General features: G+C 40.7%; 1 protein-coding gene across 3 annotated transcripts in view; it reads left to right on the top strand.

Annotated features, from left to right (window-relative positions):
* nlgn4xa (neuroligin 4 X-linked a) overlaps positions 1-20887 on the top strand; it is a 55715-nt gene that overhangs the window by 14486 nt on the left and 20342 nt on the right. For 2 of the 3 annotated variants that reach the window (XM_028980091.1, XM_028980092.1), the window contains one exon: positions 2238-2390. In XM_028980091.1, coding sequence (XP_028835924.1) covers positions 2238-2390 — 153 coding nt within the window. Of the gene's footprint in view, positions 1-1448; positions 1519-2237; positions 2391-20887 lie in introns of those variants that run through there. The other variant, XM_028980093.1, reaches the window with a different exon arrangement.

Genomic DNA, 20887 nt, shown 5'->3' with positions numbered 1-20887 from the left:
TGGGTGCTAGGATGGGTGCAAATAATGCTGCCATCATGCACAGAAATTCCAATGTTTGACCTTCAAAGAAAATCAAAAATGAAACCCTAAAAGTTCAGATATATGTTTGCTAACATTGCTTCACTGTACAAAACCGCAAAGTTGAAAGGGGATTAAAATAGCATTAACATTTATTAACATTTACATTTACAGCATTTATCAGACGCCCTTATCCAGAGCGACTTACAATCAGTAGTTACAGGGACAGTCCCCCCTGGAGCAACTTAGTCTTGCTCAGGGACACAACGGTAGTAAGTGGGGACCAAAAGCCTGAAACCATCTAAACTGAATGAATCCTTTTAAGGAGCTTAATCTGGCCTCGCTGCTTTAAGATTAAAAAGTAACATTTAATCGATGCTTAGTGATGTGGCCTCACACCTCCATGAGTTTTAATACCAGGTCAGACCTTATGTGTGCAGAGTTTGCATGCTCTCCCCGTGTTGGTGAGGGCTGCACCTGGGTTCTCTGGTTTCCTCCCGCTGGCCAAAGGCATGCACACATGGTGGATTGGCGACTAAATCGACAGTTGGTGTGAGTGTGTGTGTGTGTGAATGGTGTGTGTGTGTGTGCCCTGTGTCTGGGTGAATTCCTGTCCTGAACCCAGTGTCCTGTGAGGTGCTCCAGCAGCCACAACCATGAGTAACAGGACTAAAAGATAGTGAGTGAGTGAGAGAGAGAGAGAGAGAGAGAGAGAGAGAGTACATAACAAAAGCTGGCTAGCATGTTGCTAATGATCCCTTCATGAAAGTTTTCCATGATCCATCATGTCTTGGCAACATGGCTATCAATAACATGACAACATTAGAAAATATAACATTTTAAATTATTTTGTTGTACAGTAAATGAGATGCTCTAATCAAGTTAGTTTCATAAAAATAACATGACTCCCGAGCCTCCACTTATTTTCTTAAAGTATGATATTTATAGTCAATATGTCACTGTAGTTTATTTATTGCTTTAGATGATTTGACAACATTCATTTTAAAGGCAGTATAACATTGTACTGTTCATGCACTTTTCATTTTTCTTTACTTTCTTACAAGTATTGGAATAAGTGCAAAAAATGTAAATACTGTAACATATTTACTTACTTCTATATATTTGCCCAATTCAAAGTTTTTTCATTATAAACGATGCATTTTAGACAACTTATTTAGACAAAATCCAATGAAATAATCAGATTTGTAAAGTAAACTGATGGAAAATAAATGAACTATAAGGCACTGTAGCTCCGCAGTGAAAGCACGAATGAGGGCGCTCGTGGATGTGGTAACCCCTGATTATTTGTGGAATGATATCTGCCTTTCGCCAAAACTCCCCTCTTAATTCATAATCTTGTCACCGCTGCCGCCCTTTCACCGGTACGCCAGAAGGCGCGAGGGCAACCCCGACCTCGTTGACCCGGAAGGACTCCTCACCCAGGACAACAACCAGCAGAAACGGGCGCAAACTCATACGGCAGTTCCGATCACGTCCGCTGTAAGCTTTTCTTTGGATTGCCTGTACCTCACGCCGACTACCTTTGCCTCAACCACTATTCCAGACTGGCCTTCTGCCTCGTGTTTGCCTCCGACCACGATTCCGGCTCCGCCTCTGACATCGTGTCCGCTCGTCAAACCCGATTATGGCCAGCTTCTTGTATCAATACTCGGAGTTCGGTTCCGCTTCCTCCTCTTGCCATGAAGAGAAAACGCAGCCCCCATCACACTCCTGAACGCAACCGTGCTTGCTCTCCCTCACGCGCTGTCCCAGCCCCGTGTCCTCGCTCGTGAGAAATGTCCACATAGGCGTGTACTACTCAGCAGGTTGAATCAAGGCTAGGAGAGTCTCACAGACAGCACACTCATTGCTGGTGCATTACGAAGTCGGTTAAGTGAATTTCTGAGGTGCCTTCAGAGTTATGCTTCAGTTGGATCCTGATTTGTCCCTCTCATTGACTCTGGATTGGTCATCGCCCAATAAATGCTAATTTTTATTTTTTATTTGCGATCTGTTTATTTAAGACAGTATAATGGCGTGGGGAAACAGACGCTTCACATGCTTTTACTCGTTCATTTAAGATCATTCTCCTGGGTTCATAACGAAGCAGCTCTCTACCGATCATCGTTGCCCCGACTCCCACTGGGTTCTGTGGCAGACAGGCCATCGGCCACCTGTGTGTAAGTTCACTTGTTCTCCTGCTGTCCCCTTCTTTCCAGATATACACGACGAGAACGGCCTGAGGCCCGTCATGGTGTACATCCACGGTGGATCCTACATGGAAGGCACCGGGAACATGATCGATGGCAGCATCCTGGCCAGTTACGGGAACGTCATTGTGGTCACAATAAACTACAGACTGGGAGTGTTGGGTAAGTCACATTTTTTTACCCGACGGCTATATTTGCTGTGGACGCCTTGATGTGGGAAAGCTATAACTGATAAGGTCAATTCAATTTAAAAGGATATTCTTGTCTGAAGTGCATTTCTTGAGGTTCCTGAAGTAGTTTTCAGACAACATAGTTTATGAAACATTGGTAAAATGCATATTATCTATTGATTTGGTCCCTACATATGAACGTCTGATTGATTCTGGGCTGTGATGTACTTAGTTCCAGGCATTTGATACTGCGTAACAACAGGCTAAATGGCACCAGAAATGTCCATGATTTTAACAAAGTGTGACAGACGTGGACAGGTTTGGAAAAAGCATTAGCCTCAGGCACTTAGATTAATGAAGAAATGTGTTATTACACTTTCAATCTAGATGAGATAAAATTGCTAAAAAAGGTTTTTAGGAACAATCACAGCGCCATTAGCATGTCAGGTTTCAAACCGTAATTGGGTGACATTTTTATTTCAACACTCAGTGCAAGTTAATCACAGACATTAATTGAGAAGAGCACTTTTCTATGATGTTCTTACTATTGTTATTTTTGAGCAGCGCATTATTTCTTATGTATAAGTAATGCTGTCGTAAGCCGGGCCGCGTTCGCTGACCGCGTTGCGTATGCGTTCCTGTTCGCTGCTGCGTCCGCTGGCCCGCTATTTTTAGTCCGGCTGGAGCCAGGGGGAGAAGGTGTTCTGGAAAATGGTGCACCGCTGGTATAAAGCGGAAGACGGGAAGGGAGGCTCTCGTTAATGCGCCATGCTCTCACCCGCTGACAGCTTTCTGTGGCGAGACAGAAGGCAGGAGAGGAAAGCGGCGGAGATAGCGACGGTTCATGCAGGAGAGGGACGGGGAATGCATGTGTGTGTCTGTGTGTGTGTGTGGGTGTGTTGAAGCAGAGGTGAAGAGATGAACCTCGCTCGGCCCATCACTGCTCAACGCAGAGCTGTGAATGAGGGCTGTGCGCCTTGGCGTGAATATTGGGGCTTGGGCAGGCAAATGGCTGGCACGTGGATTCAAATTCTGCAAACACTCAACATTCCCCCATCCGCCTGGCCCTGCCGCAGGTCCTACAAGGACACGGAGCAGCTCAGCCGCTCAAAACACTGTCGGTGTAATGTGACTCTTACTCCTGGTTTATATATCTGTGTAACAGAAATGTCAGCGAAGCGCTTGGAAGTGCGTCGCTGTGGTTCCTGACAGGTCACATCATCACCTGAGCTTAGAAAAGTAGACTTGAACTCAGACAATGAGTGATGCCTCATGGAAAAATACCAGAGTAGATGAACACATACAAAAAATACATGAAAATGAGATATATAAGGCTCATGAAGCTATAATAGAGTGTTTGCCAATATCACATCATTAATGTGATATATTTACAGAAATAGTTAGATGCAAACAGAAAAGAATAGCTTGCTAGTTATGTTTTTTTTAAATGGGATGACCCAGTGGGGATCATTGACAGCTGAGCATTGACCCTACTTCCTCATTCTGGTTTATTAAAAAACACCCGTCAATACGTCACACACTCTCCGTCAGTGAGGCTGTGGTGCTTGTGTTACTAAGTACCGTTTGTCCATCCTTAAACAGCATTTTCCCGGCTCGAGGTCTTTTACATCTTTGTACTTTGAACCTACCAACCTACCAAGTTCACAGTAGCAGACAGTTTTAGGAAAGGTGTCCAAATTTAAAATTGCAACTGTATATAGTCTAAGAGCTGAGCATCAGTCTCTTGTGGACCCTAGTGTATGTGTGTGTGTGAGGGAGAATATCTATCTGAGTGTGTGTGTGTGTGTGTGTTTGCCATGCTTGGTAATACTGCACCATCTGCGTCTGGCCATTGTAAGCATCCGACTGACGAGCTCTCTGAGCTTCATTACTCTGAGCTGGGATGTGTCACACACACACGGCACTGTCCCTTGCTTCACTCCCCATTACTGATATACGTGAGTGGACTGATGATGGCTTACTGACACAGCCTGCGTGTGTTTGTGTGTGTGTGTGTGTGTGTGTCTCCTTCTCCACTTAACCCTTTTCTTCACCCTTAGCGTACCTCTGGGACTGATTCCTTTCTGGGAACTATGTGTGTGTGTGTGTGTGTGTGTGTGTGTGTGTGCGTGTGCGTATGAGAGATTTTAGACAGTGAAGGAAGGCTGGTTTCTATTACATCTCACCTTGAGGCTCTGTTGTGGTTGTTCAGCCAAAGATGTGCTCAAGATCTTCAGGCCTGGATAAATATGGACTCCTTCAATGCCCTTTAGCCAAGAAGACTCTTTGGCCAAGGCACTATATGTGTCCAAGCTGTACAACTTACAGGTACAATAGTAATAACTCTGAGGGTCCATTCCAAACTGTGGTTATATATGTACCCTCATCTTAATAGTGTGTGTGTGTGTGCCTGTGTGTCCAAGATGACCTGCTACTGAGGCCAAAGCAAATCAACCAAAGACGAGCCATCTGCCCAGTAAAACTAATGGACTGTTAGTTTTATTTATTTTCTAAAGTCCATCAAATGACAGACTCCAAACTGGTGAGCTGATGCTCACCATATCAGAACTGAACCTCTGAAGGACTTTGATGCTTGTATTTACAATGAACATGCTTCATATATACAACATGTTTCATACTGTATGCATTAGTAATCTGTGAATGATGTAAAATTTAATGTAACATTAACTATAATAACAAATGGATTTGCTGCTAATGGCCTAATCTCAGTAAATAAAAGCAAAATGCTTTTTGGGCTGTTTTTGTACATAAGCATTTGCAACATATAGCCAATTTTTATGAAATTTTACAGTTGTTGTCTACAAAGATATGGCATTTAATAAAAAATTCTGTAATTTATTAATCACAAATTTTGCAGTGAATTATTTTGAATGAATCACAATTCATTCTAGAGACTAAAACTTGATTTAATCCATATTTAAAACTGTCAGAGGCATGTGACGGGGGTGATGATAGATTTTTTTCAGTAAAACATTACTGAAAAATTAGTGTAATTAAATGGAAATTCTATATATATATATATATATTTAGCAAGTGACCTGTTTTTAGTCATCAGATGTTCAGTAGTTCAGTCATCGCAACATTTTCTCTGTGCACCTGAAAAAAAGACACTGCTCCCATGTTTGAGCACGCATGCAAAAGATGCATCATCTGAATTGGCCCTAAAACTCCTCGACTGTCCGTCTCCATCTTTATGTAGGACTGTCTGTGCTGTCAGGCTCTTCACCTTAGGCCATGCTTAATCCTGTAGAGTACCCTGGAGGCTCCAGACAGAACAGTGTCCGCCCAGCTGGCCAAGGACAGTGACGGCTGCAAGGAGGTCAAAGTCATCCGCTAGTGTCCTGCAGTGCTGTGTAGTGGGACAGATGTGGTTTATTTAGGGTCACCAAGGGTGTTGCAGCTACTGATTTTTCACTGCTGACCTCTTCCTTTTGGAATGAAGCACTTGTGTTGTGACTTTATCGTGGTGGAGGAGGCCAAATGGGTCTTTGTTGAGAATAGTTCTAATGGCCTAAAACACTGTTCAGATACAGGAAGAGGGTGAGAACCAGCGGGGTGTTTTTAGGTGATATATACAATATTTAAAATCAGTTTTCTAAATGTTTGGATTGTTCTAAAAAGTTGGTGAAATGTCACCTATGCCTTGATGGCTCTCACTTATTGATAAAGATACATCACCACTCAAACGTTTAGACGCATCTGCTGCCTCACTTTTCTGCGGTTTTCTACTTTTCACATGAAACAAATGATGCTGAATAATGAATCAAAACAAGAAAACTTTTTTTGTGAAGCCACCATTTGCACTGGTGACAGGTTTGATTGGTGTCCTCATTTTCTCTAGTTTACCAGCTGCTCTCATGTCCCGCTGAAAACCAAATGACAGTGCATCAAATAGATCACGGATGAGACCTATTAAACAAAATCTACTTTAAGTGATATTTTCCATATATATATATATTACCTTTGTTTTCTATATTATTGCATTCTCTATATCATATGCATCACATACACACATTTGTCTCATAATCCTTTGGAACATTTGACATAATATTTTGAAAATTTATGAATTCAGGTGCGTATAAAGTTTTTGGTGTTTAGTATTCATGATTTATTGAGGACCTTTTTACTCATTGTAATATCCTGCACCTGGTCCAGAGAGAGGATTTGGGCATAATTACTGTGTTCTTTACACCTTAATAATGATGAAGGACATTGCTGAATACTGAACAAAGAAAAATGAAAGTGAGACAAAACTCATTTCAAATGTGACATCTCTCTTAGATCCCAGACGATGACAACCCAGAAATAATAAGTACATTCCTAAAAAAAAGCAAACAGCACACATATAATGGAAAAGAAAGAGTGCAGGCTATTTGTCGGGTTTTTTTTCAGAAGACTCATTAGCATGACAAATGGTCTCCTGTCTGCACCCTTGACAGCATGTGCCAGTCTTGTGCATTCAATAAATTAGCTGCTGCCGGTCTGACTGCTCTTAGCCTTTAATGGAGGAACCTCAGCCACTCATTGCTTGCGGCAACAAAAACACATTCAGATTTCAAATCATTAGTGATCTGTGGTCACCATCTGAACAAGAGGCAGTGTGTGTCTTCCGAAGATCACACTCATCCCTCAGCTGTTCTCATTAATGGGAGGAATTCAGCTCTAGACGGACATATGTTTTTCATGTTCAACTGGAAATGGCTAAAGCCACATTCTGATTCCGAAAGATCATATAATAAGGCCCACAATGGATCCATACCTCTATATTGTGATTTCATGCTAATAATATTACCAAAAACACAGTATCTGGTCTATATTTATAATTAAAAGCCTAATGTCTGTTTTTTTCCATACACTTTGAGGGCACACTTGTTTTGAAGACCTTTTATGAAGGTGAACTTTCTGCTCCCTGCAGTCAGGAAGAAATAATTGGCAAACACCACTCATTGGCAGGTGGCATTTTAAAGGCCATCCTTATTAAAATGGTCAGCAGACACATCTATTGTAAATTCATGCACAATGCATAGCCAAATGCTCTGTTATTTTGTAAATAATTGTATATCAGTGATATGAAAATGTTGGTATATCTGTATGATAAGTGTTGATTCCTGGAAGTGTTGCCCAGCCCTTTTGGTTGTAGCCAGAATAACAATTGGGCCTTTCCTTAGCCACATCTGTCTGGATTCTATTACTGAAACTAGTTCTTTAGTTTGGCAACAGTTAAGATAACTAAGCTACTTCTCTCTGCTTTTTGAACAATGCCCCTGTTGTAAGTAGGTGGAAAGCAATGTGTACAGGGCACATTAATATGTGATTTAGGTCACTGCAATTTCTTTCTACTTCTATGTCTCATATATGGCCAAGTTTGCATAACTGTAAGTAGATTTTGTTGTTTAATATGCTGAGATTGGTAGTGACACCTCTCCTATTGGTGATAAACGTGAGGATAGTAATGCACGCTGTAATTGGAGAGCCTGATTGCCATGGCGCAATTCAAATCCTAAAAATGTAATTGCTCAAAATGTTGCGACAGTGACTCATTAATTCAATTCTATTGTACTTGTAGTCTTTGGAACACTTTTTTCTATTATTACTTTTTTCTTGTTTCTGTTGTGAGTCATTTTATGAGAAACCTATTAAACTCTCTATGTGCTGGACAGTGGCCTCAGGCAGATGAAACCTGCTTTAAGTTAAATTTATGAGTAGACTTGTCTTCTTTTGCCTTTTCCTCCAAGATATCATAAAATGAGGCCACATGAAAGTGAAATAAAGTGAAAGTGAAGGTCTTTGTGATACACAGTGCACACAACTAAATGTGTCCTCTGCTTTTAACCCATCACCCTTGGTGAGCAGCGGGCAGCCATGACAGGCACCCAGGAGCAGTGTGTGGGGACAATTCTTTGCTGAGTAGTACCTCAGTGGTGTCATGGTCTGACTGTGCCCCGGAGTTTTGTGTGTCTACATCGTCATCCCAAGATTCCCGATGCCAAATTGTTGTCGTCCTTGTAAGTCATGCCATGTTGTGTTGTGTATCAATTCCCCTTTGTAGTAGTTGTGTATTTGTGTAGTGTTTGCGTTAATCCTTCCACCTGTCTTGTTTTACCATGCCACCATGACGTAAGGTTTTTTTTTGGCATAGTTTCTTAAACTATGACAAACCCTTGTGGGCTGTGTGTAGCCATACAATTGAAGCTTGTGCTTCAAATGAGTTTTTATGGCGAAATGGTTTAATTGTCCCCATGGAGATATCAGCGCCTCAGAATTGGGATGGGTTGAAAAAGGCATGAGAGAGGCTGGGTAAAAGTCATAGGCCAGGAATACATGATGCACCATGTGGTGTGAGGCCATATACATAGCTTATCCGCAATGCCCCAATTTCCACTTTCTGTGAGTTCCTTTTCTGCATTGATTATACTGTAACATTTGTTTTGAGCAATAACAATGCCTGACACGTAACAGTGGAAATAATAGCACCTCTTTATTAAACTGTGAAATTATGGTTGTTCAAGAAAACCACACATTTCATTTTAATAAAATATGTTGTGCACAGTATGAAATTTGAAGGGGGATGCTACACAGCCTTGGTAGTAAAATGACAGAAATGCATTGGCCTCATTAAATTGTATAGGCAAGTAGAGAAGCTGTGTGATGGAGGTTGGTTAACACTCGTTAAATCCTGGGACCTGCACATCACTTGCGAAAACCAGTGTTCCTCAAGCTGGAAAAAAAATTGGTGGCCCACAGAGAGAATGATTATGCTCCGATCTTCTGGTCACTTGTTGGAAATTTTGCGGCACAATTGGGTGGATTTATAAAGAAACTTACTGTCAGAAAATGGAAATAAGCTTTCAATGCTCAGGAATAGACACAAATAGGCTTAACAAAGAGGGCTTACATAATGGGGCAGCAGAGGTTCAAAGACAGAAAGGCCAATTGTTTCTTCCGCAATAATTTACCATGGCTCCTCATGCAATTTGTGTTTCTGGGACAGATGCCACTGTGACTCCTGAGAATTATTAGAACAATGTTGAGTTCCATTAAATCAGGAAAAAAGTTATACCCTGGTAGGCCATAGTTAACAATATTGATAATGCATATTTGAAATTATTTACATATTTTGCATATGCAGTAGTATCATGTTCACACAGAAGATTAGAAACTACACTGTGGATGCATGCCAGCCATCTCAATATAATTCAAGTGCATATATAATTTCTTTTGAAGACAGTTATAACATTGACAGGCAACAGGGCAACAAGGTGGAGGAGAAGGGTCAACAGCATGGCAACAAGAACAAGGACAGTGACCCGGTAGTTCAACAGCAGTAAATCCGGAAAGAGAAGATGAATCAGTCAGTTCAGAGTAATCACAAAAATGAAAAATTGGTATTGCAGAGAGCTCAATGGAAAAGCAAGCTGATGAGAAGAAATACTTATTTGTGTCTTTGTGAAGGCAAAGCACTTATCTTACATCCCACACAAGCATATTACAGATGAACTGATTACAAATTGTTGAAAGCAACATTCTCTGACTTTTCCAAGACATCGAGGAAAACAGTGAAAAGGAAAACCTTGGAGGCCATGTTTGAGATTATGGGGCATCCATTTCTGTCCACCGAACTCTCCAAATGTCTAAATCATTGAAGCCACTGATCAAGAAACATTGAAACAAACATTGAAACCCAATCCCAAGGATTAGACATGACTATACATTCAAAGAAAGCCAGCAGTTAACAACCAGAAAAAGCTAGTAACTGGAAGTGTTCTAGAGAGCAGGATTTCCATTTAGCTGATATCATCAGAAAACATCTCAGTACCTATAATCTGTGGCAGAGCATGTGTGGGTGGAAGTGAACATGCACTGGCATTCTTTTTGGATATTGTAGAGTTATCTGTCACTACAGAAGAAATCCTTATCTCTGACCATGGCTTGACAGTTGAGATGTGATGATGCACTGGACAATACAATACATTTCACAGTATAGTTCATGGTACAGATGCTTTTAACAGAATGATCTCCAGACAAATTTTGACTGAATATGTAAATATATAAACAAAACAAAAATCTATTTCCTTTTCATCAAATCTGCACTCAAAATAACATTTTAATTCACTCTGGATAAGGACGTCTGATAAGGGCCACAACTCACCTGTCAATCACTTTCATTTATATTGTCTTAAACTAAAACAGAGTTGTTGCTGAGTTGCAACTCTGTTTTAGTCTAAGAAAGTGAAGTGATTGTCATTGTGAAACACTGCAGCACAGCACACAGTTGCACACAACGAAATGTGTGCTCTGCATTTAACCCATTTAACCCATCACATCTTGCACATTACGGGTGGTCACATTATTATTGGCAACATTGAGGCAACATATTAGCAACATTGGTCAGACAAGAACAATTCAGAAACACTAGTATGGAGTCTGAAGACAGTAAAGTTTGAATATTTTATCCAACAATATTGCAATAAAATTAATTTAAAATTCCCCTGCTCGCTGCATACTTTGTAACATTAATTTAAGAATGTAGCATTACAAAACATATTAAACAAGGATTTTTTAGACATCACATTAATATATATTTTTATTGGGAGTTATTTGGGAAGTAAACACAAAAACACTAGAAGGAAAAAAGGGTGCAGAACCAATCCGCTGAAAAAAGGGGAAGGGTTCTTCTCTGTTCATAGGTGAATGTGCAGTCAGCCAGCACCGCTGTCAGCGGTTCAATGTATCTCCAACGTAAGTCCAACGGCTTGAATAATGCTCAAATGGCTCAAGCAGTTCACGTGCCATGGCACAATCCTGTATGATACAAACAAAAACATCACCTTCACAACACAGTACTGCAGATACAAGTATGGGGGTTTATGTGTCGAAGATCAGATCTGTAGACTCCAGATCACGCAGGGGAGGGAATGTGATGAGTTAACCACCACCCGAAGTGATAGAGAGGTAATGGCAAGTGCACATTATATAGGATTGGGACTTTCCAGAGAGGCTACAGACACAGACACAGGCCCTAATACTCAGGGAGGGGACTGCGACATGGGGGGTGGGGCCAGCATGGAAATGACAAAGGACAATTAAAGAGAAAAACAATAAATCAGACCCATGTACACTGTCAAAAGTGAACACGGGCCAAACTAAAAAAATGGTTTAAAAATAAATCACACCTTATATTTTAGCATTTACGTAATGTAATTAAACCAGGTTACAGCAGTTTTGATTACATTATGGTTTTGTGTATTTACATTATGTCAATGCTAAAATATTAGGTATGACAGATTAATTAATTTTTCTATGTTTAGCCAGTGTTCATTGTTTCAGTGTAGCAGGGTTTGACTTTAGTGCTAAGAGCTGCACCTTTTTCTGGCATCTGATTTCTTCTGACTACAGACTGCTCAGATAAATGTGAACACTGGCTAAACTAAAAATGCTAAGTAATCTGTCACACCTAATATTTTAGCATTGACGTAATGTAAATAAGCCAATCAAACCTTCTGCAACCTGTTTATTTAAATTACATCAATGCTAAAAACACCCATCCAGATATAGGGTTCTATGCACAATGCTGTGTAGAGACAGGGGCTTAGTCATTGTGTGCTTAAGCATTAAACCAATGTGCATCTGTCTGGAATCAGGGGTAGAAGGTCAGGAGCGGGTCATACCTGGAATGATAGAATGAGGTGATCAGATCTGAAGCATCATATGTAAGGTGATATAAAATGTTTCCATTTCTGTACGCAAACCTCAGGGACAGAGGAAGGCACGTGATAACATGACAAAACACACTGTGTTAAACAACATTGAATGCTCAAGTCAATAAGTGCGCCCTAGCCATAATATGTAAAGTAATGCTGTTCTGTAATGGTACTGTGGTTCCTATTATGTAATGTAATTGCAAAGCATTTAATATCTCATTAAAAATATAATACAAGTAAGAAACTTTATCAATAACAAACGATATAAGCTGATAATCTAGACTGTGCTTAATGATCTACTTTCTGTTAGGATTGTTATTATTCACTGCGCCATGCAGTAAAATCTTTCAGTGCACCCCTTGTTGATTTGTGCTGATGATACCATAGGACTGTATTGTTCAACACTTAAGGAATAATGGGTTATTTTTACATTTAAACATACATTCAGGCTGTTCAACCGCAGTCATTATTACATTTCTAGGGTCCTTTCATCTCATGAGTTTGATGCTGACAGTTGTGTGGCGAAATGCATGCTGGATGGGAAAATGAATTGTCTGAAAGCTTGACCTTCAGTTACAAAGGCTCTGACATTTCAAATAGCTTATTACATCAGACTCTGTGCATTTGCATGCATTCACATTCAGTCCACCTACAGAGGCATGCATGATGTTTCAGGTATTGGAACACAGAGTCACTGGAAATGATTTAAACAGTAGATTTACTGTTATTTTTTATGAGAATCTGTTCATAATTTGTAAAATAATTGGCAGCCGTATTACTAGTGTATTTAGTCTATGCTTATTCATTTGTACAGATTCAGTTTGTAATTTTTTCCTCCTGGAATTCCTTGAACATTCTGTTATTCCTGTAAGATGGGAAGTCACAAGTCCATGACATTTTGTACTGTTGTCTTGCGTAGAGGTTCATCACCTCTGTGTTCTCCATATCTTTGTCAAATGGCCTCTCCCGGGCAAGAGACGTGAAAGGCAAGCCATTTGTTTGGGGTCCCCCGCTTGTGCATTTGTCGGGCTGCGACACCCCCCCCCCCCCCCCCCCAATCAGGAGGAGTAAAGGGTCGACAAATGGTTCTTGCCCCCAGTTTCTGGGCCTTTCCCGCTCCCTGTTGTCTAATGGACCATCGACTTTTCTACAGCTTTGCTCCTGGCTTCTCTCTAACTTCCTATATCACTTTCTCCTTTTATTTTGGGTTTTTCTGTAACATTGATGCCTCTTTTACATACAATATCTACATGTAACTGCATGTATTATTTATTAAAATGGTTTCTTTGCAACATCAAGTAAATCACTTTTTTTTACCAGTGTAGACACTTAAGCGAGACATACGAATTACCTGAATGGGTTGTGAACTCTGCATGTTGTGCAGTCTGTAACCTGTTTATTTTCATTACGTCAATGCTAAAATATATTCTATTTCACATGCTGAAATTATAGGCAATTAGCAAGACATCCTCAATAAAGGCGTGGTCCTGCAGGTGCTGACCACAGACCACTTCTCAGTTCCTATGCTTTTGTCATGACTGCCATCCATCCGCCAGGCCAACAGGGGGAGCAGACATAAATTGGCGGAGACATGAACAGACGAGCTCAAAATAATTCTTCTGACAACGTATTCACCTCACAAGTGCGCTCCCAGTCCAAGTGTCATCAACACAAGCCCCGAACGCCAGCCGCTAGTGCGCCCCATGCACACATCAGTGATAGCTTTCTGGCTGATGCTTTGGTAACCAGAGGTTGCCTGACTGCCATTAGGTAACAAAGTTAGATGCTCAGACCCCTTGTAAAACCATATGCTGGTGTGGTTGGCCCTGGGGTCCTCCTTATGCAAGACAATGCTAGACTTCATGTGGCTGCTCAGCAGTTCCTGCAAGCAGAAGGCAATGATAGTATGGACTGGCCCACCCATTCCCCAGACCTGAATCCAGTTGAGCACATCTGAGACATCATGCTCCATCCACCACATTGCACCATATTCTGTGCAGGAATTGGCATGCTTTAGTCAGGGTCTGGGAGGAGATCCCTCAAGAGACCATGTACCTCATCAGGAGCAAGTCTAGGCATTGTAGGGAGACCACACTCACTACTGAACCTCATTTTGGTTTAGGACATTACATCAGTTGGATAGTGTGTTTTTCCACTACCAATCCATACCTCCATGGGTTGCTAAATTTGGTGTCATTTTGTTATCAAGAACAAAGTATTTAATAAGAATATTCATTCATTCAGTTCTAGGATGTGTACTGTATATGACAATCTGGAATGCATTTTTGCAAAGGATTTTATCAATTATCATCATTACCATGTTAGAAAATATTTAAGTAGTGCAACAGAGTATCCAAACCTCACCTGACATTGTAGCATTTTTTTAAACCAACATGGTTCTGTTCAATCATACAAAAGCAATATTTTAAAAATGGTTTTGTATTTTCACAGAATATTTTCTTTGAAATGACCTCTGTATACCACAAATTGTTGTCCTTTTGAATTGAACTTTTTAGAGTTTACATTAGATGCAAGGTACAAAACCCTTTTCAGCTTTATACAGAAGCATATTTTCTATGAGTGTTTTTGATGTGCACTGCAAGAATTTCCTTCCTCTGACTGCCAAATTTTTCAGGTTAAATAAGCTGCATGACATTTTGAGTGCCTATAAAGTTTGATCGAAGTGACAGATTTAAAAATCAATCATCTAATTGAAATAATAAACCCTCAGATTCTGTTTCATGTAATTGACATGGCACACCCTTTGGACTCTTTTTCCATTTTAAATAATGCATCTGCTGTTTTGATGTGAAGCTCTGATTAAAATTCATGAAAATATTTAAATATGCTGCTAACAGACATATAAAAGAAAGTTAATAGCTTGACACTAATTACTGGATGATCCCCGCTGAGTCTAATTTTAATTACATGAGCTTGAATCCAATTAAGGATTTTCTGTGATCCACAGTCCATACATCTATTACATACACAGAGAAGGAGAAAAAGAAAGCGATACACCATGATGGAATGGAAAACATGCGCTGATGACTGAGGGAACTAAAATCTGTATGTGAAATTATTGTAATCATCATTATAATACTTTTTTTATTTTACTGTTATTTCTATAATAAACATGGCTAAAACGATAAAGAGAACAACACAATGTAACTCCCGATGAATTACACTTCTGTGAAATCAAACTGTCTACGTAGGAAGCAACACTGACAATCAATTTCACATGCTGTAGTGTAAATGGAATAGACAACAGGTGGAAATTACATGCAATTAGCATGTCATTGATTCCCCAATAAAGTCGTGGTCCTGCAGGTGGTGACCACAGACCACTTCCTATGCTTTCTGGCTGATGTTTGCTGGCGGTGCTTTCACTCTAGTAGTAGCATGAGATGGAGTCTACAAACCACACAAGTTTATAAGGTAGTGCAGCTCATCCAGGATGTCACATCAATACGAGCTGTGGCAAGGTTTGCTGTGTCTGTCAGCGTAGTGTCCAAAGCATGGAGGCATAACCAAGAGACAAGCCAGAGACACACTGCCTGCAAACTTCCTCCAGCAGGTCACAAATGGGCATGTGCCTGCTCAAACGGTCAGAAACAGACTCCATGAGGGTGGTACAAGGGCCCAACGTCCACAGGTGGGGGTTGTGCTTAAAACCCAACACCGTGCAGCATGCTTGGCATTTGCCAGAGAACACCAAGATTGGCAAAATATACACTGGCACACTTTGCTCTTCACAGATGAAAGCAGGTTCACATTCAGCATATGTGATAGAGTCTGGAGACACCGTGGAGATTGTTCTGCTCCCTGCAACATGAATTTATAAAGCTAATTCAAAATAAAATGAATGATAAAATGTCACTCTGGATAAGGGTGTCTGATAAATGCTGTAAATGTAAATGTGATGAATGACTTGTCTAAAACAGTCTGGCTGTTCAGTGTTTGGAACATGCTTTAACTCTGTTGACAGGTCCAGACAGCATTCTATGTGTTAAATGCAGTTAATAAATAAAATGTACTTAGTATATAACAAAAGGAGCTTTTTATGTTGCATGATGTTGTTTTTATATAAAGGCTGTTTTGCGTATGGTTCCTTGCATCTACATTGAAATCAGAACAATGATTTGGAGTTAATAGTGTTTGTCTTTATAGTTTAGTCTTTGATGAAAGCAGTGATTGCAGTTATCATTATTTCTGACACTAAGCTCCTCATCACTGTAAACATGATATGCATCAGACATTTGACAGTCTGGGTAAATCATTTACTTTTTTCAGGTAGTTGCTTTCATAGCATTCACCGTCTGATGCGTTTTTGCAAGATAGATGTGAAAATGGATGCTGATGAGGTGAAGTGGAGGCTAGCCTCTGGGGTCTCAAGAGCTCAGATGATCTGCACAATTTTACTGAAAATATATTATTATATTGGGTTTGTTCATCATATGTCTAAATGTTGTACATTTATTTCCACAATGTATTTCCACAAAATTAATACAGAATGTATAATTTCATGGGGCTACTTAAAAAATTTGAATTAAATTTTTTAACTGAAAATTGTCATGTAATATTTAAAGTCAACTCTGGCTGCCATTCACATTGTGTAGGAGGGTACCTGTCTGTCCAAATTCTCTTCATTGCCAGGCATCATTAATAGAGAAGTGCAGCTTATCAAGGTCTTAATGTGACTTAATGTGATTTTATAAAAACTCTTTTCTGGGCCAACGGCAATGTTATGCTCACGTGAACAATGTGCAGGAGAAAAACATGGGCATCCATCCAGAGCGCAGTTACCTTTGTAATCTTAAATAAACGCAGCTCAAGGCAGTGTGTAGGTTGAGAGGAAGGAGACTGCTCGCATCTTCTAAATTAACCAGCTTGCTTTATATGTTAGCATCAATATTATATGTGTGAGTTTGTAACAATAATAGCCCTAACATATGATCATTTTATGTTTAGTGATTGTTAATTTATTGATTTTTAACCACATATTTTAAAAGCACTACCAACTTTGAATAAAAAGTCATCAGCAGAGTTTTGCCTCTGCTGTGAGCACTTGGAGAGCAGAGATCACATGACAAATGGTGCACATGACAACTGGAGTGCTCGAAAAACAAACTCCGGTAGGTGACCTCTGGCATAATGAGCGCTACTTAACAAACCAATTTGGCTATTTTTCACCATTTTTCCAAGCACATCACTGGTCATTTTCTGGTTCAACGTGTCTCCGGCCCCAGCTAACTTTTAGCTGTCAGAGAGGCTAGTGTCACACTGCACTTGAGCACAAAATGTACCATAACATTACTGTGCAATTTAAAAAGAAAGTCATTACTGAATGGAAAGTGAAGATTGAGTCAATGAAATTGAAAAAGATTATAAACATACGATTAAATAAAGAAGGTGTGTCAAAAATTCTATGATGTATAGACAAACACAAACAGATAGTAGAGGTGTGAACCTTCACTGGTTTCATGATTCGATTCGATTACGATTATCAATGCCTCGATATCGAAGCATCAGGATGCAGCCCATAACTTTTCTACACGGTCACATGTTTTCAAATACAAGAGTTAAGGTCTCCTGTCCCTGTCGCTACTAATTATAAGTCGCTCTGGATAAGGGCATCTGATAAATGCTGTAAGTGTACACTTTCAAAGTGAAAGTGAAGTGATTGCCATTGTGAAACACAGCATAGCACATGGTGCACACAGTGAAATGTGTCCTCTGCTTTTAAACATCACCCTTGGTGAGCAGTGAGCAGCCATGACAGGCGCCCGGGGAGCAGTGTGTGGGGACGGTGGTTTACTCAGTTGCACCTCAGTGGCACCTTGGCGGATTGGGATTCGAACCCACAGCCTTCTATTTATGGGTCCGTTACCTTACCCGCTAGGCCACCACTGCCCATTTTCTACTACAATGAGCAGAAAAATTGTCTGTGTTCAGTTCGCACTCCCCTGACACCACAAACGGCAGAAAAATGCCTGGTTCAGATGTCCGTGGCGTGGCAGAAAGAAAACTCGCCCACAGCAGTCAAAATTAAAAGTTCAACAAATGGCTGCCGTGTGAGAACAAGGCAGCACTACTTTTTAACGAGAATTTGTATACAGCAGAGAATTATCAGATTTCAACACCCCTAAAAGATAGATAGATAGATAGATAGATAGATAGATAGATAGATAGATAGATAGATAGATAGATAGATAGATAGATAGATAGATAGATAGATAGATAGAATGAGAGCATTGAAGGTGTGTAAATGACAAATTTAAAGTTATTGCAAACTTTGTAGAACATGCATATCCACAGTCCAGAAATGTATGGATCACAAAAAAGAACACAGAGGAAAAGAAGATATTACAGGAACAGATAGAAATTCTACCAAGATGGTCCATAATGACTAGGGAATCATTTGGTACAAATAGTTATCCCAAACTTAGACCAGAGCAGTGTCCTACACATGCACAGTAAAATAGTAGGGGTTCTTCTTCCTCCAGGTTGAATCTTTTTCAGATGTATTGCTGATTAAAGCCTAATGTCACCAAACAACCGTAGGGGAGACAGAATTATCCGACCAGCATGCAGAGGCGAAGCTTTGATCTTCTGAAGACACAAAGCGCAATAGACTGTTTGCACTCTCCTAATTAACGAGGCAGAATCTAAATGAATCTGCACACTTTGCATTCACATTTAATACTCAACAAAAAAAATCATTCTTGTTGTACTGAAGAAATAATCTGTATCCTCTGGTCTTTTGGCTCATGTGGCATGTGATCTTGTAAAAGTGAATTACGCATCAGCAAAAAATGTCAATATTTATAGAGATTTACCGTATCAACGGCCTGGTGCTCCATTAGCTAATCAGTCTCATACTTGCGGCACGATGTTGTGCTTCAGCGTATGGGGACTGAGATAAAAACCTGCCTAGCGGGTAACCATGACAACGTTTAATTACCTGGAAAATCAACATCGCATTTTCCCGGCAATGGCTGCACGCATTTGTTGTAAGAGAAAAGCAATGTGCGCCTGATGAGAGCAGGGCGTGGCACGTCTCTCGCCTTTACCGCCGAACGTCTGGACGATTTGGCGGCAGGGCGCGGGGTGGTGCGGTCGGTGATCCGAAGTCCAAAAGGGGATTAGCTGGTGTTTTGACAGGCCCGTGTATTTGCTTAGTATTGATCGCAGAGCAGCGTTCCCCGTGGTGAATAAACAGAGTCAATGACATAACAAGGAGTAGCTGAGGGCTGCTAAGCCAATTTCAGCCGGAGAGCCGCTGCCCTTTTCCCACTGGCCGTTACCAGAACAGTTATTTCACTCACAAAATGGACGACCAATTAAAAGTAGCTCTGTGTACGTTGAATTCTGTTAGCCCACGCTGAAGGTTGGTGTCAAAATTTGAACAAATCTAGAACATTCTAAAGGCAATGCAGTAGTACTATGTACTGTTGTATAATAATATATTAATGTATTAATAATAGATAAACACTTCTTTCTAGCCTTGAACATACCTGGGATGGAAATTAAACACTGCGGATTTCAGTACAGGGATCTATCCATCGATCTGTGTAGAGTGAAGTTGTGTACCACACTTGCAGAAACTTAAGGCATGTATTAAAATCAGGATTAAAAATCCATCGGAAGAGGAACTTCTATTTCCTGAATGTATAGATCACCTGGGGCTGGATGGTGAGACACTGTAAAGGGGAGAGCTGCTGTCATTTGTCCTCTGATCAAGGTTAAGGACAACTGGAAACTCTCCCCACGTCTCAGTGGGGAATCATATCCATTCTCACCACCTGAAACCTGTCAACAGAGCGTCATTCAGAATCTGCTGGAGAACACGGTGACACTTTAGCTCCTGCAGATTATTTACAAAATGGAGCACTTTGCAAAGTCATTTGCAGATGATTTGTCCTTTTTTAAGGTCAAGTCTATGCATAATTCTAATTGTAATTCTAACCCTACCTGCTTACATTTAGAGCTTTAATCTACTTGATTTGTTTTTCTTTTCTTTTAATTCATTACTATTACTATGACTTAGCATTACTTTGTCCCTATAGTTACTCGCATGGTAAACAGGCCTCATGCATTTCATCAATAATAGATAACAACATTTAATACAACTCAACTCTGAGGTCACCTCACCCTGTCACCGCGTATTTACTAACAGTTCGCGCGTCCTGCACGTAATAATTAAAAACAGGACGAGCCTGCGGGGGCTGTCATTGAGCGCTCCCGCCCCGGGCTCCCTGTTGCTCGCGCCGCCTGACGGCTTCTCTCTCCGAGGCGGAATGAAGCAAATCTGCTCTCGCCTCACCCTGGTGGCACGAGCAGAGAGCTCGGCGTATATATATCCGTCAGATGGCAGTTTCACGTGGCTCCCGCGTCCTGCCGAGAGCGACCTGTGAGACCCTGATGGATTTGATTGCCACGCGCTTGGAGGACAGATGGTGTGTGTGTTGAGGCGACGGCTGCAGTGTGCGTCTGTGGATCTGTGATCAACTATGAGATTTAAAGCTTTGTGATTTGCATTTGCGCGCATAGTAACGCTGCTGCAGCTTCTGTACGCTTTTCATCTCCACACAGTCCTGAGCTGCAGCTGACAGACTCAGATTTTCAGATTAGGAAAAGCATATTTGCCATGTTTGGGAAACTCACATTCCTGCGTGATTTGGTGCATTAATGATGCAATGAAGCTTGGCGGGTGTCGACGGCAATGTAGACACAGCGCATCCATCTAGGCCCACGACTGATCTGAGAT

Source organism: Denticeps clupeoides, chromosome 5, assembly GCF_900700375.1.
Source record: "Denticeps clupeoides chromosome 5, fDenClu1.1, whole genome shotgun sequence".
NCBI classification, from domain to species: Eukaryota; Metazoa; Chordata; class Actinopteri; order Clupeiformes; family Denticipitidae; genus Denticeps; species Denticeps clupeoides.
Note: the sequence above shows the minus strand (reverse complement) of the source record. Positions and strands in the feature narration are given on the sequence as shown.